Raw genomic sequence first — 21456 nt, 5'->3', positions numbered from 1 at the left:
GACAGGTCTGGCTCTGGCTTGGGATAGGGTCTTCCAGCTTATTAAGAGTCTGTGTACATATGTTCATATTTAGAAACTGTGCCGTTGTGGTTTATTTTGTTGTTGCAAGTACAATCTGTTTGCTCTGAGAGGTACATGCTGTACATGTGTAGCTGAAATTGAATTTCCAGGAATTGTGAGAAGACTATTAAATGGTTTTTCTTACTTTTTTAATTGTTCTTGTCGCTGGTTAGTCATGACATTTGCTTATCATCTGGAGCTCAACTGAAAGAGGATTATTCTTTTGTGGAATCATTGTTTATTCATTCATTAGTTACCATACAATATTTACAATATTTATTTGTGCTATATTTTGTATGTATTACATATATGTATGTATATATCTCTTGTATACGTAGATGTATGTACCACAATGGAAGTTGTTTTTTATTTAAATAAACATATTTGAAAATAAATAAATGTGTTCCCCGTACATATATTTTTGTGTGTGTTTCTTTTGCCACTCGTGCATAAAATGTCTGCTAATTTTGATTAAGAATTTCACAATTAGATATGCAAATAGATCAATGATTGAGGAGGCTTTGGATTCAATTCAAGTCTCGTTCTACATTACACCGAAAGATAATAAAACAAAGCCAATTGTTTCCTTGTGTTTGTGTGGATGTGTGTGTTTTGAGGGTGTTTGAAATAATCGCCAGCCCTGAGATTATTGCAAACACTCTTTTGTCGTCGTCTGTAACTCTGATTCTTGTCTGATTCTGTCTTTCTTTTCCTAGTTTCGTGGCTCTAAAAGGAACTTCAAACACTGTCAACCCCATGAAGTGAACGATTTCTATTCAACGAGCGCTGCAAAGAAGATAATAAATCTCAACTGCAGATCAGGGATTGAGGATCAGCCAGCACTCACCTGGACGCTTGCCGCGCATGCCCTGAAAGCCACTGGGCGCCCGCTTGTTGTCCCCCCAAAGGTAGAGCCAGGGACGGACCAGGTACTGTTGATCGCCATCGTCAGTGTCTAGGCCAGTGTCCTGCTCGCTTTTCTTGCCACGCACGGCCACAAATTTGCTATTGAAATCCGCGTAGCGCTCCTTCTTGCCCCTCACATCGTAGGCCTTTTTTAAGAAAGTGTGCCAGAACTGGAGGCGATTAGATTCTCAACAAGTTTCTGAACGGACACGTGATTGTTGTTCTTACCTCTGACAGAGCCGCTCGCTTGTAGTGCTGATGGGAAACATCCTTCTTGCCGCGCACGCCCAGAAAGGAGTTGACCGGTGCCCGTTTCTGGAGCAGTTCCATGGCATCTTCTTCGTCCTCGTCTCCGCTCATCGGTCGCTTGCCCCTCATGCCTGTGAACCCGGTGGGTGCCCGCTTTCCCACATCCCCAACATTATCGTCGCCCGCGGCCAGCCGCTCGAATAGGTCCTGGAGTAGATTCTCGCGCATTCGCTGCTCCTCTATCTGATGTAGAACGTCGGATAGACGGTTACTAAAGGGTATATACTTCTTGCCTCTCATGCCCACAAAGGACATGGGGGCCTTCTTGAGCCGCCGCCCGTTCTCGAAGTACAAGCTTTCTTCATCCATATCGGCGTAGTCCAGAGGATCGGGTCCTATCCAGTCGGCAGCACGCTGATCCTTCTCCTCCTCCTTCTTGCCTCGCATCCCTATAAAGCTGGAGGTGGGCGCTCGCTTAACCATCCTCCGGGGAGCGTCTGCACCGGGCGGCAGAGTGCTAACAGAGGCCTCCACATCGGGTTCGGCATCGGCTGCTGTGGATGCGGCTGTTAACAGCAACAGCAGCAGCAGCGCCACTGCAAACGAACCTTCCTGACTGCGCATTGCACGTAGCGAGCTTTTAGGCGGGCGTTTGAAATCGAAGCACAGCTGGAAAGGGAGCTGAACGTGTAAGCGACAGGTGAGTTTTGTGTTGAAAGAGGGACTTGAAACTCCATTTAGGAAAGATTATTGAATAAAATATTAGTTATATGTGTTCTTAGATAAAGAAAGTCTTGGCTTTTATCACTAAATCGATTCCTAAAAGTGGCAGCGGTTAGACCATCTCTAAGCTCACTTAAAATGAATGTGGTCATCGATCAAAGCACCAATCAATTTAGGTCTAACAATCATTTCAATATAACTTCTGCTTTAATGCAGATTTTAAATATTTTTCAACATTTGACTGCCGCCGGCAGGAAACCCATTTCCCCTAAACTGTTTTCCATTTTCACTTCCTGTTTTGTTTGTGCTTTTTTGATGTTACTCTTTTCAGATTTTTGCATATATTTTCTGTAGTGCACTTAGACTTACAAAAGACTCGCGGGGGCGAGGGTACACTTGACCTTTTTTGGTCTAGCTCTGGAGGGGAATGGGTACTGGAAGAGGAGAACCGCTCTAAAAGCGGGATTTCCAGTTGCATATGCATTCATTTGGCGGCCGCTTGCATGCTGCAGACCTAACGGTTTCTCTGATGTACAGCCAAAGGCGGCAGCCAGCTTCCAATGATGCCACACATGATTATGCGGCTATATTGTCGACACAGCCACGCCTTGTTAAGTCAAATTGCCATGCAAATGCTCTCGGCCTGGAGCGTTACGCCTTGATAAGACGCCAAGATAGAGAAATGGTGTCAGAAGAACAGCAGCAACTGCAACAGCTACTAAAAGAAGAAAGGAAGGCTAGAGCTGTGGCTACCGAAGCTGTCGATACCCTTGCAAATGAATCTGATCTCTGGAAGCTATTGCTATTCGTAACCAGAAATAAGTATAACCATAAAAGTATGACAATTAATATTATACACTCCATGGGTTTTGTGTGTTAAAACTTTGCTAGAAATCGTCATTCCCCCCCTTCAGGGTATCAAAAACTATGGAAAAGTCTAACGATGCGCGCACAGGAAGCAAGAACAAACATGTAATTCAATTGATTGCCACAGGCGGCAGCAAGCAAACAGAGGAGAGCAGACACAGCGGAGGAATATAGATGGGCAGACCTGAGGATAAGGTGGCGATGGGCAAAGGTGCGGGTAAAAGGAGAGCGCTAGGAGTTGGAGCAGCAGCAGAAAAAGAGCAATTCAATTGAACAACTTAACGAAATGCATTTGAATTGAATTGATGTTGCATTTGCCACAATCAACAGGTTGTCGCTTGCCACTTAAACCTCATCGCCACCAAGTACAATAATTGTGTCGTCAGTGACGGAGGGAGGGCTGGGGCTTCAGTTTGTCCAGGGATTTGAGTTACAGTTGAGCTTAAGTGCAGGGCGCCATAAAGTTGAGTACTTGAAATGTAAAAAGGAAAAAGATAATACGGGAAATGTCAAAGCATCAGGACACCGTGGTAGTGGTAGTAGGCTAGACTAAGACTAAAACTGGTTAGTCGCTGGAAAACTTAATTATTGGGATCATCATTGAGAGCGGAAGAGATCTAGCAGCAAGGCAACCGGCAGAGATCAGTCGCTAGTCATCGAATTTAGCTGCCATTCCCAGCTCCAAAATATGAACCCTTTCAGTAGCTCATCATCCCATGGTACCCGTTCACTCTAATGCCATGCAAAAGTTTTGCTGCCACAGAATTAACAGCCTAGCGGCGGCGAATGTGTGTTGAGCTTCCGGTTTTGGGTGCTGCCGTGTGCCCTGCCACATCAACGCCCCCGGTTCACCGTCCTGTAAGGACATGAGGCTGACAGCAGCCAGTCAAACAATGGCACCGGACCAGCACTAGTCGCACACTTTCATCCTTTGCCATCCAACTCCCACGACAGGGCCTTAATGTGTCTCCGTGTGGAATGCGGCTAAGCTGTTAACGTGTCCTTGTATGTTGTCTAATTGTCTATGTAGGGGCTGTACTCCAGCCTGCTGTGCGCTCTGCTCTCTTTGTGTGTGCGCCGGTGTCCATCCCAAAGGACACTTTAAACCGCCGACAGGCGTGTGAGATTAAAGATGGCCACGGAAGCGAGTCCGGGCACGTCTAGATTTACATTTTCGCCAGCTCTCCCTCTTGCTGTGGATGTGTGTGCCCTGGATGTGTATAATATAGCCCGGCTATTAGCCCGGCTGAAAGGCCTGCAGAACATGTCCCAGCAGTAGAGTACGGCTTCGGCAGCAAACGTATGAAAATTAATAATAAAACAACATAGAAAATTCACTTTTTGGCCAATTGGCCGCGGGCTGCATTCTCGTCAACCTTTTTTGCATGCCAAAAAGTTCTGGCCAAAACAAACAGACAAGTGGAGCGGAGCAAACACGCACACACGAGCACAGTTAATGCATAAAATATGAGGCGTGACTGTACTTTTGAATCGGTTCTGACTTCTGTCTTCTGGATTCTGGGGTTTTTGCCCAGCAGCGGCTAGCCCCCCGCCCGCAGTTCGATATCGGAGCGTGCGTGCGTATTTCAAATAAATTTACATTAATATTGAGGCCTGGTTCGGGGCATGCCAATGGGCCATCCTCAAACTGTTGTGGATACCAATAAACGATATACCCAGCTGAAGGTTAAGGATCAGCTGCAGTTTGTTCCATTGTATTTTCGCTAATGGAGTTTTCAATTGGTTGATGCGAGTACTAAGTAAACTTGTCAGCTCTCAAGGGAACATATGTTTTACATGAACAACTTATGGATCTTTTGTATAATTTCTATTTTGCTGGCGCAAATAAATTGCTCGGACTGCATGGTGCAATTTGCATTATTAATTCGTATCTGCCAACACTTTGGTTCTATCTTGTGAAAACGTTTCACAGAAAATGTTGCTGGCACACTGCAATTGCCTGAGCCTCATGTTGCGGCAGCCGCTGTCGACTCTGCACTTAATCGGCGGCTTGTGGTCAACGTGCGATCATTCCGCATTCAGCTTTCAACCGCGACAGTCGCTTCGGTGCTCTACGCTTCCCGATCCACCTACCGCTTGCAACCGCGATCGCGATCGTGCTCGTTCTGTGTGTGTTCCACATAAGAGAATCATAAGTGAGCTATTCTAATATTTGTTATCAGTGCTACCAGTGAGGTGAGTGTACACAGAGCTCTGGGATCTTCTGGGTCAACTATTGACTCCTATCCCCGTCCTCGTATGGTAAACATCCTCTGGGGGTTTACTTTGCCTCAAAGAACAATGGAGCTGTGCCAAAACAAAAGCCCCAACTTTCTCGCCTCATTGTCGGTGAAGTACAAATGTTAAAGCGAACATGCAACGGGGGGGGGCCGATGTTCAGTGAAAGAGCCAGAGATAGGCTAGGGGTACGGCTGCGCTTGAGTATGAGTATGCAAAATAATTGAATTGGGTCAAATGCCTCTAAATTTGTGCTTGCGTTCCCATTCCCGTTCCAATTTTGGGCTCTGCTTAATATTCATTTTTTCTTGTTGATACAACTTGGGTTTACATACATAAAATATGCACATACATACATGGGAATACTTTTATTTTTGCTGATATTCCTAAATATTTCATTCAATGTAGGGTTAATGGTTAATGGCAAGTTCATGGCTGAAATCTGAAACTTATCATTGAGGGAATTTTTTTTATAAGTTCTTCATAATACTATCAATAAATCAGGGGAAACACTAGCAGCTCAATTAGCTCAAATTGCTAATCGTTTAAGATCTTTATTATTAATCATTAACATAGATGCAGTACAAGGGAAACACTGCTGAAGTTCTATACTTTCTGGTGTTTTAAATATTAAACATGCCATTTAATTTGTAATATCTTCATTTAAAATGTCACACAATCGTGAAAGAAAAACTCTTCCAAGCAGAAAAATGCTCCCTGAATCATGGAGAATATTCACATGTATGTACATAAAGCAATAGTAGTGGTCGGGATAATTATAGTATTTATGTGCAAAATAATCAGCGGACAACAAAAAGAAACCACAAACACACGTAGCATAATGTCAAATCGCAAAGAGCAAAAAATTATAAAAACAAGAACAAGAACAAGAAAAAGAAAGAGAAGAAAAGCAAAGCAAAGCAAAGAACAAAATGAAGTTGATAAGAAATGTTTTTTTTTTTGTATTAATAATGTATGAAAACATTTAATACTAATTGCTAAACAGCTGCTCGAGTGCAGAGAAACAACTCCATAAACAATAATGAAAGTTAATTCGTGCCAATAAATTTGAGGTCTGCATTAATTGATGGGCGGCAACATAAAATACAAGTCTAAAAAAAGTTCCAAGTTCTGATTGACTTTCGCGAGGGGTACGGGACTGGGACTGGGACTGGTGACGACAGATGGAATTAATTTTCAACCAATTTATAAGCAAAACAAACAAGAGATTAAATCATTTTGTTGTCCCTAAACAATTGAGCCATGAACTTCAATTGAAGCATCTCAACTGAGACGACGACACGAGCTCTGAACTGAAATGAACTCGACCGAACAGATTTGAGATGATTTAGACAGATGTACCAGGAAGCGGAAGGGGTTCGCCTAGCCGGAAGATACACATGTGGGAAAGTAGTTCTAGTAATAGGAATAATTATAATCGAATAGACTATTCTTGGAAGATAAGAAATGTGGGATGGTTCCAGGGGTACATGTAGATTCAATTGAAAGCTTTACAGTGATTTTCTTAGACTGAATAAATCTTAAACATAGGTTTCGATAATGTAAACTAAACTCTAATTAATTGCTCGACACTTAATAAATTGATGATATTCTCCATAAACCAATTCATTTTATATGCCACACAAATTAAAAGTGTAACACAAATAAATAAGTAATTTCTTGCCTTTCAAAAGCGGTAAGTAAATTACTAAAACAATGAATCCAAAAATTAAAATTTAGCCAACTTAGAATCAAACTTCAATTAAAAATTCAACTGTCAAGAGTAAATCAAATACATTAATACAAAAATGTATTTTTCCTCTTTTAATTTACATTGGCTTTGGAGGTACAATTTATGTTTCGTTCAACGAATATTTCTAATTATTTTTGTTTGTATTCTACTTCAGGAAAATGAAGCTCGGCGTATTGACAATTGCCTTCCTTTGGGGCGTCGTTTTCCTCATGGGAAGTGCAAATGGGAATCGAACTTTCACGGTGGACTACCCAAATGATCAGTTTTTGAAGGACGGTATACCGTTTCGTTTTATTGCCGGATCGTTTCACTATTTCCGCGCTCACCCCGCCACCTGGCAGAGGCATTTGCGGACAATGCGAGCAGCTGGACTCAATGCGGTGACCACGTAAGTTCTCAGTTCACTCTTTGATTGAAAATACTCAAAATATACTCCTTGTGCCGTATAGCTATGTGGAGTGGTCGCTCCATAATCCCCGAGATGGGGCGTACGTCTGGACGGGCATAGCCAATTTGGAGCACTTTATCCGCCTGGCTGTGGCCGAGGACCTGCTGGTTATCCTCCGTCCAGGACCCTATATCTGTGCGGAGCGTGACATGGGCGGCTTTCCCTACTGGCTGTTAAAAAAGTATCCCGGCATTCAAGTCCGCACTTCGGATGTCAGTAAGTGGAAGATGAACTTCATCAATGAATTTGATTTAAATGTGACTCCGTTCCACCTCTAGATTACCTCAGTGAGGTACGCATCTGGTATAACCAGCTTTTTACCCGTATGGATCCGTATCTTTATGGCAATGGTGGACCCATCATAATGGTGCAAGTGGAGAACGAGTATGGCTCGTACTTTGCCTGCGATGGCAAATACCGCACCTGGCTGCGCGACGAAACGGAGAGCCATGTGAAGGGCCATGCCGTGCTCTTCACCAACGACGGGCCCAGCGTCTTGCGCTGCGGCAAAATCGACAACGTTCTGGCCACCATGGACTTTGGGGCCACCAACGATCTGGAAGCAACCTGGTCAAGGTTGAGGCAGTTTCAGCCCAGGGGTCCCTTGGTCAATGCGGAGTACTATCCGGGTTGGCTGACGCACTGGACGGAGCCCATGGCCAATGTGAGCACGAGCTCGATTACTGGAACTTTTATGTAAGCTTCGAAGGGAGTTTCAAGCGGCGGGAAGATCATTTGTAAATTTCCTAATCCTCAACAGAAACATGCTGGACAGTGGAGCGAGTGTCAACTTCTACATGTTCTATGGCGGCACAAATTTTGGCTTCACTGCAGGCGCCAATGAGAATGGTCCTGGCAACTACATAGCGGACATCACCAGCTACGACTACGATGCACCCATGACAGAGGCCGGCGATCCCACGCCCAAGTATCACGCTCTCCGCAAGATCATCGCCAGATACCTGCCGCTGCCCAATGTGCCCGTTCCGGCACCCGTGCCAAAGCGTGCCTATGGCACAGTGCGACTGCTCAGCTGCTGCACACTGTTTGCCCCGGGAACACGCCAGAAGCTGGCCACGGGCATGGTGCAGGCTGCCAAGCCGATGACCTTCGAAGCCTTGGGCCAGTACTCAGGACTGGTGCTGTACGAGACTTGGTTGCCGCGCTTCAAGCGAGATCCGAGCATCCTGAATGTGCCTGGACTGGCAGATCGTGCGTATATCTATGTGGACAATGAATATGTGGGATTGCTGGCCCGGGAGACGCCCGTGTTTTCGCTGCCCCTAAGTGCCAGTGCCGGACGGCGCTTACAGATCCTGGTGGAGAACCAAGGAAGGATCAATTATGGCAGGCAGATCAACGACTTCAAGGGCATCACCAAGGACGTGCGGCTGGACAAGCAACTGCTGGTCAATTGGAACATGACCACATTCCCATTGGAGTCCTACGAAAGTCTGGAGCAGCTCATCACACAGTCCAATGAGGCGGCTAGCATGGGTTTCCAGGAGCTGAGGAAGCCCCAGCATATGCTACGCTCGGGACCAGCCATCTACCATGGCATGCTCAATATTGTCCAAGAGGCGGACCTGGCAGACACCTACCTGGACATGTCCGGTTGGGGCAAAGGCATTGTGTTCTTGAATGGCGAGAATCTCGGTCGCTACTGGCCTCTGGTGGGGCCACAGGTCACACTCTACGTCCCCGCACCGGTGCTCAAAGTCGGCTTGAATAGCATTGTGGTGGTGGAGTACCAACAGGCTCCTGCCGCCACGGAGCTGCATTTCCGGGACACGCCCATCCTGAATGCGAGAACTGGTTAGATCTAAGGCACACATCCCCCCTATACATCATGCATCATTCGTTAATGTACATTTAAATGTAAATTTATGCGGTTTAAGCTCTTTGTGAGGCATTAAAGCCAGTCTGTCTGACTCGTCATCCTTTGTGTAAAAGACTCATTAAAGATGTGGGAGTGAGGGATGGTTTGTTGTAGAAGGAGTTGGCTGGGAGGCTCTAACATGTGTGACCTTTCTGCCTTGCCCAAATTAATCCCAAATGATTGAGATTGAAATCCACAACGTGCGCTGATGAGATCCAAGCCAAAGGCAGCTCCAACAAGAGCGCCACGCTTTGGTTCGTTGATTTTTAGGTAGCCCATTTATGTATTTTTTATGACAGTTTCTCAGACCAACTGCCCTGATGTGAAATATGTGACTTTACTAAGCCTGAATGGGTTCCCTTGGCTGATTGAATTACAAGTTTCTTCAGCACTTTTGATTTCCAAAAAATTATAGCAAGACTGCGTAAAGGTTTTTATTCCTTTTACACTTAATTGAATTATGCGGAATAGAATCAACCAAGAAAAGTCTTACTATTTGGTAACAGTAAGTATGAGAAAATGAACTGAATGCTGAATGCAATAATTTCAACCGCCTCACCAAAACTATCAAACCCAACTACGCTCTGAAGTCATCAAATCTAATTGAATCCTAAAGTACCCCAAGAATTGCGATCAGGCATTTCAACAGTGAACACAACTGTAAAGACATATCTTGCCCCAGCTTGAATTAGTTTCGTTTTGGTGGAGTTTTATCTTAGAACAAAATATGGTTCTAGTCATGAGACTCTTCCCAAAAGATTAAAATACTTATGCACATTTTTTAACACAGCTTAAATTCATTCAGAGGTCAGAGTTTCACTAAGAAATTAAAAATAATTGTAAATGGAAGAGGTGTCTTCAAGAAGAGTAAGTGGTTATGCTCTAACATGTCTGACCTTCGTGCCTTGCCCAAATTAGATCCAAAGATCCACTTGAAAGTGTTGCTCAACTATTTATATTCATACAAGTTCCATTAGAGTGCCCCCAACTAGATCCTATTTGGGCCTAAGCAGTGCTAAGGACTGCGAATAGCTCCCCACTTGACCATCTCTTGTGTCTTTAATGAGTCCCATCTCAGGTGCAGTTGTTGCTTGGGTTAATTACTGTGGACATTCTCACACATACGACCACACACAAGACACGCACACACTTGCAAGTACAGATACATTTTAAAGCATCTTTTAGGCGCAGCTGCAACTCAAGTATTTGTCGAGCTACACATGATGTAATTGCCGTGTTCTCGTCATTCTGCTGTTCCCCTCTTCTGCTGTTGTCCAAGTTGACATAAAACAAGTTAAGACCCAGGGGCAGTTTTAAAGCGTCACCTCATGCCGGCCATGACATTCCCCTCGCCTTCGTACGGCTCACTTCCCGCCCTGTAGATATTTTCAGTCCTATGCTTTACTTTTTGGGAGAGTGGTCCCCTAATGGACTCCGCGTTGCGTGCTGCCACCGGATGTGTGCCCTCCCAGTCCCGTCCATGCATCTGTATCTCGGCATTGTTGCTGCCTTTTATTAGCTCTCGCCGCCGGCTGCCAATTGATGGTTTCCATCCTCCATAAACATTGTTTGGAAGATGTAAAACAAAGCGAACTTTTGTCAATAGTACAGCACCCAGGAGTAGTGAGAATATCATCGGGAATTTCCAACTTGTTAACTCCAACCTTTCAGTGACCCAATGAATCAAACACCATCCAGGAGGTTCGTATCTTTTATTACCCTCAAATTAGGTGGAATCTGTCAAAATAAGTTTAACTGGCTGCTAGTAAAATTTCACGTCATAAAAAACTTGGCAATGACACTAAGAAGGCCCAAGAGATCAAAATGGTCATGGAAATGTTAAATAAATTTCGTACAACAAATGGCAGTATGAAAAGAAGAAAAGAAAGATTTAAACGCATCTTATTTATGCAAAGAATGCTGCACATTTTTCATTTCTTTACAAGTTTATTGGTCTAAAACTGTAAAAATTAAGCGAACCTATTCGTAAATAATTCCTTAGTTTATTTATAAAAAAAATGTTACTGCACTACCTAAAAAAAATCAAAAAATTTGCAGAATGATTTCAAAATGAAAATTCAAGAACTATTTTTCAGTAATTTTAATCATTTCTGAGCTAAATTTATATAGGAATTTGTAATAAAATTTAAACTAAAGAAAACTACCGATAAATTTAATAATTTTACTTTGAAAAATTGCACTGAACCATAAAGAGTTTTTATATTTATAACCATGTCTACCATTCGTTTTTATGACAGGATTTTGTCGTTTTTATTGTTTCGTTTTGTTCAATTGTTAAAAATACAAGCAAAAATTGCACTTACAAATGTTGGAAACTCAATTTGGAAAGCACTTTCACTTGATTTTACTCCTTTTGTTTTGCTGTTTCTTTCTTTGGTAAGGTTCGCGTATCGGTCACGCCGAGAGGTATGCAACAACTGAGCGACAGATCAGAGCTGCAGCGGGCTTTTATAAAAATCTAACGTGGATAGCAGAATGGGTAGACGAAGAAGCAACAGCAGCGGCCATCGGATAAAACCGAAACAGGAAGCACGACAGGCACCAACACGGCGACGAGCAGACACGAACAATGTTCGTGCATATCAACAATTGGTCGAATAGAAAGTCTACTTTACCATGGTGTGAGAATATGTGGGTGTACGTTGTGCGTGTGTGTGTGTAGGGGAATTGGTGTGTGCGAATAATTCGTGTGTGTGTGGGCGCCACTTCACCGTGGGATAAAAAAGGCCTCCTCACCACGCAATTGAATTGAACGGATATGCTGTTTGCATATGTGAATAAAACATATGCAAAAAAAGAATAAAGAATAAAAAAAAAATAGAAAAAAGTGAAATGGAAAATGAGAAATGGGCAGAAAAATGGCCAAGTGGCGAACGGAAGTACTTCAGTATTTCAATCAGACTGTTTTTCTTTTGTCTTTACATTTTGGGTGAATCCATTAACTTTTTCGTGATGAAAATTGCCCAAATAAAAATTATGCACTACTGTTGATTTACCACTGTTTATTTGTGCATCAAAATGAAATTATATTCAGGTGCGGATCATTGAGCAAGAGAAAAAGGAAGCCGTTGGAAGCAGAACTTTCAGTTTCATTTGCATACTCTACACTTGACTACACTATGATAAATCAACCTCTTAAAGTTCGTTGCTTTTCACCAACCGATTTCAAGATCAATTTTACGGTTCTTTGTTCCAACTATTGGCAGCTGTGTACATATCACAGTTTAAGGTCTAAGGGTTCATTGATTAAAATATTATTCAATGTATGGCAGAAAGTGGATGTGTAGTGCCATGAAATATTGTGGTGGATTCATTGTTCATTATAGTATTAACTGCTCGGCATAATGCATAAGCATAGAACTTTTTTAGCAAGAGTATAACAAACGACACAGACAGATAATAAGAGTGACAAATATACAAATGTTCATATTAATATTTTGTTTAAAGCTTTCTGAACAATTAATGTGGGAATGAATGCGTCATAAAGCAGCGACTAATTAAAGGCGAAAGTTGCATCCGCATAGGTTAAACGTGGATGATGCCACATTTAAGCGGCAAACAGCCACAACAATGCACTTGAGGCGAGGTCGAGGCAGCATTCAAGATAAGACCAGCCACCCACGCGCCACTCGCAAAGGCCAAGTGGATGCAAGACACATCCGCCACATCCTCTTTACACCGAGAAAAAATGTGTACTAGTTACAAGTCGACTCTGCTAAAGGCTGCCATTCACATTTTATGTGTTTATTGGATATCTTAAATGTTCTATGTAGTCTTTATATTGATTGACCTTCGGATACCCCAGCTGAAATTGGTTCAAGATTTTCCGAGTGTAGTCGTACCCTTTTTGGCCGCGAGGCAGGCGTTTATTGTTATTGTTCTTGATGTTGCGACCACTACAACGTTTGTTTTTTTGGACTAAAATTAAACATGGCAATGCGGCTGGCTGCTTCCTGCCCGGCATCGGCATCCTGGCCACAGCGTATCTCGGCCATATCCTTCCTCCGGTTTCCGTCGTAAAACTCCTCCGAAAGTGTGCACTTTCCGGGAAATTTGCATTTAAATTGCAATAGATTTCGGGACAGCATGCCCGTGTAGACAGTCCCTTGCTAGAAAAGTTTCAATTAGCTTTTCCACGAAACGGAAAACTGAATCATTTAACAGCTCCCCGCCATCCATCCTCCCGCCAAATATTTGCCGGAGCCGATGGTAAACATAATTAGCATTTAATTAAAATAAAACAGCCCATCGATAGACAAGCAATTTGTGATTTGATTATCGAAATCAAATAGGTTCCGCCGCCAAAGCCTTTGACGCTTGTACAAATAGCCGCTGACTAGATAAGGTTCCCGCCTCCATTCCATCCGACTGGATCTGGTTGCAGCTGCTATCTATGGAGATATGGTTGATATGGTTTCACCAGATAGCCACGGAATAGCTTTGGAGTGTGCCTGAACGGAACACTCATACGCATGGGCTTAATTGGATTATGGCCTTTTGTCATCGAATGACATTTTATGGGGCTCAGTGATAGGCAGAAAATTGATTCCTTTTCGTTTGGTTTTCATTTCGCTTTATTTCGAGAGACTTTTTTTGGGTGGCGGCACCACCTGTTGCCAGGCCTGGTCGAAAGCAGGGCGATGGAGCATCTGCAACAGTCGCAGGTGGAGAAAATTCAATTTAAAATTGCATTACACGAAGAGAATACGCCGTGTGAAGGGAGGGGAATAAAGGCACTGTGGGTTATTGAATGGCCGATACACCCCACTGAGTTCCAACGAGGGCAGCGATGAAATGTTTGCAGATAAAAATAGTTTTGGTATTTAAATGTGAATAGTTTGTCTGCTTTTTAGGTGGTATCTGACACGACTTCTGTGGGGGATACATACATGCAAACTGAATATAAATTTATAAAAATAAAGAGACTATCTTTATATTTGAGTGCCCATTCGAATGGGTCCCATTGGTGTTCAATGCTGTTAAGATGCTGTCATACAAATTCCTATAACTCCACGAGCACCTCTCTCTACTTTCTTGCTTTTTTGTTGTCTTTCAGACTGCAACGTTATTTGTCAGCCATTTATTGTTGAGCAAATAAAACGTATTTGTCGTCCATATGGATGCGCGCAGCACAATTGATTTATACGATTCGCGACTTCGATATTGAAAGTGGCAAAAAACGAGCATGAACGAATTAATAGAAGCTTTAAATACCCATTACATTTATAATCATTTTAAGTACAATTGCTATTAATCTTAGCACTCATTCAATTTATTATATTGGGCAGTAAAAACACTTCCGAAACTGCTGGCTGATTCGATTTTGCAGGGTAATAAATTGCACCATATACTCGTACTTGAATAGCTGCAAATATTGTTATGGAATTTGTAAAGGTCAAACAAGAGATAAATGGATTATCAGAGAACACGTACTATACGTAGGTTGGTGTATTTTAAAATTGCAATTTCAGTTAGGGATTACATGGTTAAAAATGTAGTGAGTATTTATGGCTAAGATTAGAACTAAACAATTACACGACTGGAATGATAAGCACTAAACAATTTTCAGAGAAATACTCGTAAACTTTATGAACAATTTCGTTAGCTGGAGAGCTGCTGGAGGTGAGCTGAGCCGGACAGGGCGGGGCGGCCCACTAAAGCTTGGTTACACTCAACAAAACAGATCGATTATAGACTAAATATCATTTGAAATTCACATAAGCTACCTAAGAGAGTGGCGAGAGAAACGGGATTTGGCTGGGCGGTGGGGCTATTCGATTCGTATAACTCCCGCCCCGACGCCGCCGCTGTGGGCACACATGGGTGGCATAAAAGTCCATTTGTCTGTCTCCGGATCGTACACTTCCACCGTGGATAGATTCGATTCGCCGTCGTAGCCGCCAATGGCCCACAGTTTGCCCATATTGGCGGCCAGTGCCACTCGCGAACGCTTGCAGTTCATGGGCGTCACAAGTTTCCATGTGTCTGTCTGAGGATCGTAGCACTCGACGGATCGCAGGAAAGAGTTGCCACAGTAGCCGCCGCACACGTAAATTTTGCCATTCAGCGTGGCCACGCCCAGGCGACAGCGACGGTTCAGCATGGGCGACATCTTTACCCAGGAGTCTTCGTTTTGATCATACCTCTCCACCGAATCGAATATAGACAGTCCATCGTGTCCGCCCAGAGCATAGACAAACCCATTCAGTTGGGTGACGCCACCGGCCGAGCGATACTTCATCATTTGAGCAACCTGTGCATGAAGTTCGTTGATTAATTTGACTGCCAATCTAATCAGAAACGTTTTCGACTCACCGTCTTCCATGTGTTATTCTTGGGATAGTAAACTTCAACGGTGTTGAGGGAGGTGACGCCGTCATATCCACCGCACACATAGATGCAATCGTCCAGAGCGGCCACGCCCACGGCACTGCGTTTACAGAGCATGGCACACCCTTGAGACCATTTGTTCTTGCGCGGATCATAGACCTCCACGGTGGAGAGGCGCTCGGTGCCATTGAAGCCGCCAAAAGCGTACAGTTTACCCTCCAGAACGGCCACACCCACGCGTGATCTGCACAAGAATAGCAATTAATTAATCAATTAAATAAACACACATTGAGGGGCTTCTCCTCACCTCATCATGGACATTTGTTCACCCATTTTCCATTTCTTTGTGAGTGGATCGTATATCTCCACCGTGCTCACGGACTCCCCGGTACTGGCCAGTCCACCGACGGCATAGATTTGTCCCGTAAAAAACTCTCCACATCGTTGCCGAGTGCGAAAACTCTGCAGCAACCCCCGGCGCTCGGGCATCAGATGAAAGTCCTTGGCCTCGTCGAGCAGATCCCGGCACTGGTGCGATGTTTTTATGAGCTCCTCTCGGGCCACTCGGTCGGCCAGGAATTGGGGGGATAGCAGGGGCAGACGGACTGCGGCCAGCACCTGAGGAAACAGCTCCGAGCGCTTGTCCTCCGCGTACTTCACCCACTTCATGCAGGCCTCAAAGATGACCTCCTCGGTGCGAACATTGAGCTCGTCGCGCCGCATCAGCTCCAGCAGCTGGTCACAGTCCAGGGTGAGGAACTCCTCCGACTGGGAGACTTTGGCAAAGTTCTGGTCGATGTACTTGTCGGCAGCATCGATTAATTGGCGGCAGATCATGGAGTCGGCAAAGGTGCGTATGCCCAGGACGTTGTGGGGATGGAAACGTGAGATCAGAAAGTTGGCACAGGCATCCCGTACATTGGATAATTGCAGAAACGAGGCTCCGACCATCAGGCTCTGCACATTCTGATTGTCGATGCGCACCTGGCCACTGTACACGTAGTTGATAAGGCTCTCCAGGGCACTGGGCTCGATGGCACTCTCCTTCATGGTGATTTCCTTGATCCGACTCTCGGCCATGTTGTTGGTGAACATGGCATAGAAGTAGGGTATCGTGGCAGCAAGCACTACGCGATGCGCCGAGAATGTTTGATCTTCAACCTGCAATATTTAGAATGGGATTTATATTTAGACGATAGATAATGCCACAGCAAATGCATTGCGGACTGCTGCCTGTGGGGTGATTGCTCGCTACCGACCTTCAGCGTGACATCGCACAGTTTGCCCAGTCTTCGTATCTCCTTGAATAGCGGAAAGCTTTCCCCAAACAGCTGCTCATGTTTGTATATGAAATATTGATCCTCCAGTTGATTATTATCACTTAAATCCATCACTTTTTAGAATGAGGAAATATGATAACAGTGTAAGTTATCGGAGCTGTCGATTAAATATACCGTCAGACCATCAAAAACATACTAAATTATACATTCTTATTTTTTAAATGTATCGTAAATAAACCGATTAAAGTCATATTCCACGATTTAGATATTCCTTTTAATATTACTGGCATGATAAGAATCTCAGCTTTGAAACTACAATTTTATCTGCTTGGCGAATCAATTGTCCACCAGATTGGCTAGTTTTCATGACTTTTTTTTTAATGGACTATTTGCCAAATAAGATTCACACTAAAACGGTCCACAAACACTAAAATCCAAAAATGTAAGGGTCAATGCAAGCTGCATTATTAAAGTTGATTGGTAATTAGTTTTTTTTTAAATTGACATATATTTTTACCAGTTCAACGACAGTATTTGGATTATTATTGCAGCCACCTTGCGCCACCTTCTCATTACACTCCCTGACAACAGCTGTTAGTGTGCCCGTATGAGAGTGGCTGATTTATAGGGTTCAAAGCAATACAATTTCTCAACAAACTAATACGCTTCCAAAAATCGCCAAAGCCATAAACAAACATATTTGCAACATAAATGCATACGGCAGGGCTAGGAGCTGAAACGGCAGGCGCTAGCAAGTAACATGGACACCCCATCACCGAGGGAAACAAGTCAGGTCTGGTCCAAAGAGGCGAGTGACGGCTACGTTGCTGATGACGTCTCATCTTCGTTTAATTTGCATTTGCAGAAGAACGCGAACCCAATCGAAGCACTGAGCAAAGATGAAATCATCAGCAAATACAAAGGCCTGCTCAACATTGCCAAGAAAGCAAAGCATGCAAAAGATGGTATGTGCGGAAGTTTCCAGAAGAGCCATTCACCATATTTTTCACTTTGCAGAACTCACGGAGGAGAATCGCCAGCTCAAGGAGGCGCTCAAGCGGGCTGCCGAGAAGCAGAACACCTTGCCCGCCATGCAGGAGATGGTTCAGGACTTTACAGACAAGAATTTAATCCTCACGGAGCAGGTCAACAGCTTGAAGCTCAAGACCAAAGACGACGCCGATCGGTTGTCGCAGCTGGAGATTGAGAATGAGAGTCTGAAACGACAGCTGGGACGGCTGAGTGATGAAAACGACGACCTTCTGGGCGATGTGGACCGCATGGAGAAGGCCATGCAGCAGGTGAATGCCTTGGGCAACGTGCAGCGCAAGAATCTGGAGCTCCTAGAGGTGGAAATAGTCAGCCTCAAGGAGGCCAAGGCTCAAAACGACACCCTCCGTCAGGAGTTGCTGGAAGCGGACAAGGAATCAAAGCTGCGCGCCAGCGAGCTCCAGGAACTGCAGGAAAAGTATCAGCACGTCAAGGAACTCAACTCGGAGCAGCGTAAGAAGTTCAACTCCCTGAAGGATCGCTTCATCGATGTCCACCGCAAACTTAAGAAGCTCAAGGAGTGCCGCTGTGTCCTGCTGGAGACGCAGCACGAGTACGCCGCATCGGTGTCCAAGTGGCAGGAGGAGATCATCAGAGCTTCGCAGCTGCTGTGCGACAAGATGACCTCCCTGCATGAGGAGAACGAAAAGCTGAAGAAGGAATCAGAGTCAGCCGGCAATGGTACGCCCAATAGTAATTCCAGCAATGATCTGGAACGCCTGACCAATATTGTGAAGCAGCAAAAGAACGGCCTGGATGTTGAGCGCATGCTAAAGAAACTCAACGCCGTCGAACAGTTGGCGGCCATGGTCAGAGAGCATCACAAGGCAGAGATGGAGGAATTGTCTGTTCTATTGCGGGATCAGCAGCAAACGGAAAAAGAAGCCTCGAGCTTCAATATCAGTCTGTTCGAAACAAAATTGGAACAAATGCAAAGCATTGCCAAACGTCTCGAGGAGGAGCGGGATAGTCAGCAAATAAAACTGCAGGACCTAGAAGCCATTTGCATTGAGCTGCGTCAGCACAACGAAGATCTGCTTACGCGCTACCATCTCAAGGAGCAGGAGCACACCGAGTTGCTGGCCGAGATGCGAGAGCTTAACGAGGCACTCAAGGGCCGTGGGGATGTCATCTCGCGGCTGCAAGAGCAGCACGATGTGGAGGTTAAGAAGTACCGAGAACTGGAGGCGAATCTCTCCGAGTGTCAGCAATCGTTGCGGGAAAAGTCACAGAAGATAGAGCAACTTCAGACGAAAGTCGAGGAACTGGAGCAGGCCAATGCGGATGCTCAGAGTGATGTGCTGTCCACATCGACAATATCACGAGCTGAGGAATTGAGTCGCCTGCGAGAACTGGACGAGGGCTACGAGGAGAAGTACCACAAGCTGCGAGCACTGGCTGCCAAGCTGAAGAAGAAACTGCAGGAGCAGACGCAGCAACTCAATGAGATGGATAAGGGTGCCGCCATTAAAGAGGAACTGGAGGCCATCAAGCTGGCCCAGGCACAGCTGCAACAGGATTTGAATGCCGCCCGAGCGGAGAACCAAAGACTAAAGTCCAAGGAGAAGACGAAGAACACGAGTGTCCTCAATCTGGAGATTGAGGCGGCCGAGAAGTCCCTGGCCGAGGTCAGTGCCAAGCTGACGGCCAAGTCAAGCGAATTGGAGACTGTCAAGGAGGCCCTGCAGGGCAAGGAGAGTACCATCGTTCAGCTGCGCAAGGAGATTGCTATACTCGAGCAGGCCAAGAACGGAGAAGCATCACATTCCCAGCAACTGAAAGAGCAGATCGACCGCATGCAAGTCCATGTTAAAGATGCTGTTCACGGCAAACAGCAGGCCCTCACCCAGAACAAGGAGCTGGAGCACAGTGTGGAACAGTCCAAGTTGGAGGCTGAACAACTGCGTCTGCAGCTGGCGGATAGTGCCCAGCAGTATGAATCGAAGCTGAGTAAAGCGAATGAACTACTGGACAGTCGGACGCAGCAGCTGGAGGCGCATTTGGAGCGGCACAAGCAACTGGAGACCAATCTCAAGAATGCGGAACGTGCACAGGAGGATCTACGGGTGGAGTACACCGAATACAAGCTCAAGGCGCAGGCCGTGCTGCGAAAGAACCAAAACAAAGGTTCCAACAAGGAGCAAGAGCTGGAGGATGAACTAATCGCGCTGAGGGAGAGCGAAAAGAGTCTGCGCGCTAGCAACGATGCCAGGGCGGCGCGACTAGCGCAGCTAGAGAGCCAATTGGAGGCACTACAGCAGGACAATGCGGATCTGCAGAAGCGTAGCAGGGAGCTCCTGACTCTCGTGGACGATTTGCGTCAGCAGAACGACAGCCTAACACAGGAAAACCAACGCCAGCTGCAATACCAGCACGATCTTATGCAGCAGCATCGCCAACAAATGGACCAAATGGATGTTGGCCACCAAGCACAACTTAAACAGCTCCAACAGCAGCTGGAGGATTCCCAGCAGAACCACAAAAAGCTTTCCTCAAATAACAATAGTGCTGTGGCGGCTGCAGAGCCCAGCTTGGAGCAGTCCAAGATCGATTATCTGCTGATGGATCACGAGGCTGCCATCGATGGTCAGTCGGGCGAGGCGTCTCTCGCACAACTGGCTGCCCAGCGCAAAATCTCCACTGCCTCGAGACGCTCCCACGACTTTATGCCACTGGACGAGCTGCTCAACACTTCTATGAACCACATCACCAGCGACACTGTTACGACAATTTCCCACTTTGGTCGCAGCGCTTCCATGCAGGAGGATGAGGAGGCGGAACTGGCGGCCAGCGGCGACTTCTCTGCCCAAGTTGCCCAGCTCCAAGCCACCAAGGAGCGGCTGGGCATTCAGGAGAGTCGGGTCAAGCACTTGACTTCCCTTTTGGCTGAAAACGAGCAGGATCTGGCCAAGTTAACGCAAATGAACGATATGCTCAAGGAGGAGCTGCGCAGGCAAGAACGATCCGAGGAGCGGGAACAGCATATGCATAATTCGGAGTACTTGAAGAATGTATTCCTAAAGGTAAGTAAATGTAATTTTGCCCTCAAATCATTTGATTGCTTGAAACGCTTTGAAATTGCAGTTCCTTACCCTGAATAATGCGGATGAGCGTCAGCGGCTGGTGCCTGTGCTTAATACCATTCTCCGCCTCAGCCGCAACGAGATGGAGATGCTCAACTGTGTGGCCAAGGGACAAAAAGGTGACTATCCTCTGTAAATACATGCAAGAGTTTTAATTCATCTTTTACTCGGCTTTTCTTTCAGTGTCCAATGATGGTAACAATCGCAGCTGGACTGGCTTTCTGACAGCGTGGAGCGGCGGTGGAGCTCAGAATGGGAACAGTTCTTAAACTTATTTTTGTTAACGGTATTATTGGCTGTTGTATGTTGATATATGTGTATGGGTAGGAGTGTAGGACACAATGTAACACTTGGCCAGTTCTGTCCCATACATATTTGTTGTAAATCTTGTACAATTCCTTTTATATTAATGTATTTTAAAATTGTCCGTTTCCTGTTTTTGTACACTTTATACACAGTGTTCACTGTATTGTATTCATATATCCATTGTATTGAGCGCCCTATACAGCACTCTATGAGCAATATACACACGATTGGGAGATACCTTGTTGTTTTCTAAACAAATAATC

General features: G+C 45.1%; 4 protein-coding genes across 7 annotated transcripts; 2 read left to right on the top strand and 2 right to left on the bottom strand.

The window, feature by feature from the left end:
- Positions 1 to 494: 494 nt before the first annotated feature.
- LOC117586640 (tachykinins) lies at positions 495 to 11553 on the bottom strand. 2 transcript variants are annotated; one of them, XM_034276870.1, is made up of 4 exons: positions 11448 to 11553; positions 1195 to 1896; positions 908 to 1136; positions 495 to 846 (listed from the first exon to the last, which is right to left on the bottom strand). In XM_034276870.1, exons 2-4 carry the CDS (start codon positions 1837 to 1839, stop codon positions 833 to 835), a joined length of 888 nt encoding a protein of 295 aa, XP_034132761.1. In that variant the 5' UTR covers positions 1840 to 1896; positions 11448 to 11553; the 3' UTR covers positions 495 to 832. The 2 variants fall into 2 exon arrangements, with proteins under 2 accessions (XP_034132761.1, XP_034132762.1); XM_034276871.1 differs by having other exon boundaries at positions 908 to 1112.
- Positions 4825 to 9187, top strand: LOC117586637 (beta-galactosidase). Of its 2 annotated transcripts, none has more exons than XM_034276867.1 (5): positions 4825 to 5001; positions 6951 to 7184; positions 7246 to 7460; positions 7523 to 7940; positions 8005 to 9187. In XM_034276867.1, the coding sequence occupies exons 2-5, from the start codon at positions 6955 to 6957 to the stop codon at positions 9062 to 9064; spliced, it is 1923 nt and encodes a 640-aa protein (XP_034132758.1). In that variant the 5' UTR covers positions 4825 to 5001; positions 6951 to 6954; the 3' UTR covers positions 9065 to 9187. The 2 variants fall into 2 exon arrangements, with proteins under 2 accessions (XP_034132758.1, XP_034132757.1); XM_034276866.1 differs by lacking the exon at positions 4825 to 5001 and adding an exon at positions 6825 to 6889.
- A 3002-nt stretch (positions 11554 to 14555) lies between the features above and the next one.
- On the bottom strand, positions 14556 to 16912 carry LOC117586279 (kelch-like protein 18). The gene is made up of 4 exons (XM_034276232.1): positions 16734 to 16912; positions 15782 to 16635; positions 15460 to 15718; positions 14556 to 15397 (listed from the first exon to the last, which is right to left on the bottom strand). The coding sequence occupies exons 1-4, from the start codon at positions 16863 to 16865 to the stop codon at positions 14915 to 14917; spliced, it is 1728 nt and encodes a 575-aa protein (XP_034132123.1). The 5' UTR covers positions 16866 to 16912; the 3' UTR covers positions 14556 to 14914.
- Positions 16913 to 17365: 453 nt separating this feature from the next.
- On the top strand, positions 17366 to 21430 carry LOC117585992 (GRIP and coiled-coil domain-containing protein 2). Of its 2 annotated transcripts, XM_034275817.1 has the most exons (6): positions 17366 to 17547; positions 17620 to 17719; positions 17772 to 20827; positions 20889 to 21006; positions 21071 to 21193; positions 21230 to 21430. In XM_034275817.1, the coding sequence occupies exons 1-5, from the start codon at positions 17515 to 17517 to the stop codon at positions 21154 to 21156; spliced, it is 3393 nt and encodes a 1130-aa protein (XP_034131708.1). In that variant the 5' UTR covers positions 17366 to 17514; the 3' UTR covers positions 21157 to 21193; positions 21230 to 21430. The 2 variants fall into 2 exon arrangements, with proteins under 2 accessions (XP_034131708.1, XP_034131707.1); XM_034275816.1 differs by having other exon boundaries at positions 21071 to 21430.
- The last annotated feature ends 26 nt before the right edge of the window (positions 21431 to 21456 follow it).

The sequence above is a fragment of the Drosophila guanche genome, unplaced genomic scaffold, assembly GCF_900245975.1.
Source record: "Drosophila guanche unplaced genomic scaffold, DGUA_6, whole genome shotgun sequence".
NCBI classification, from domain to species: Eukaryota; Metazoa; Arthropoda; class Insecta; order Diptera; family Drosophilidae; genus Drosophila; species Drosophila guanche.
The sequence above is the reverse complement of the archived record's forward strand: the minus strand, read 5'-3'. Positions and strand labels throughout refer to the sequence as shown.

Excerpts from the sequence above, each read along its gene's own strand:
- LOC117586640 (XM_034276870.1), bottom strand. The coding sequence starts at position 1,839 with ATGCGCAGTCAGGAAGGTTCGTTTGCAGTGGCGCTGCTGCTGCTGTTG. Across the intron at positions 1,137-1,194 it reads AGCGAGCGGCTCTGTCAGAG|TTCTGGCACACTTTCTTAAA; the intron begins GTAAGAACAACA and ends AATCGCCTCCAG.
- LOC117586637 (XM_034276866.1), top strand. The coding sequence starts at position 6,852 with ATGTATTTTTCCTCTTTTAATTTACATTGGCTTTGGAG. Across the intron at positions 7,185-7,245 it reads GGACTCAATGCGGTGACCAC|CTATGTGGAGTGGTCGCTCC; the intron begins GTAAGTTCTCAG and ends TGTGCCGTATAG. Across the intron at positions 7,941-8,004 it reads TCGATTACTGGAACTTTTAT|AAACATGCTGGACAGTGGAG; the intron begins GTAAGCTTCGAA and ends AATCCTCAACAG.
- LOC117586279 (XM_034276232.1), bottom strand. The coding sequence starts at position 16,865 with ATGGATTTAAGTGATAATAATCAACTGGAGGATCAATATTTCATATAC. Across the intron at positions 16,636-16,733 it reads TGTGCGATGTCACGCTGAAG|GTTGAAGATCAAACATTCTC; the intron begins GTCGGTAGCGAG and ends TAAATATTGCAG. Across the intron at positions 15,719-15,781 it reads GAACAAATGTCCATGATGAG|ATCACGCGTGGGTGTGGCCG; the intron begins GTGAGGAGAAGC and ends ATTCTTGTGCAG.
- LOC117585992 (XM_034275817.1), top strand. The coding sequence starts at position 17,515 with ATGGACACCCCATCACCGAGGGAAACAAGTCAG. Across the intron at positions 17,720-17,771 it reads AGCAAAGCATGCAAAAGATG|AACTCACGGAGGAGAATCGC; the intron begins GTATGTGCGGAA and ends TTCACTTTGCAG. Across the intron at positions 21,007-21,070 it reads TGTGGCCAAGGGACAAAAAG|TGTCCAATGATGGTAACAAT; the intron begins GTGACTATCCTC and ends CTTTTCTTTCAG.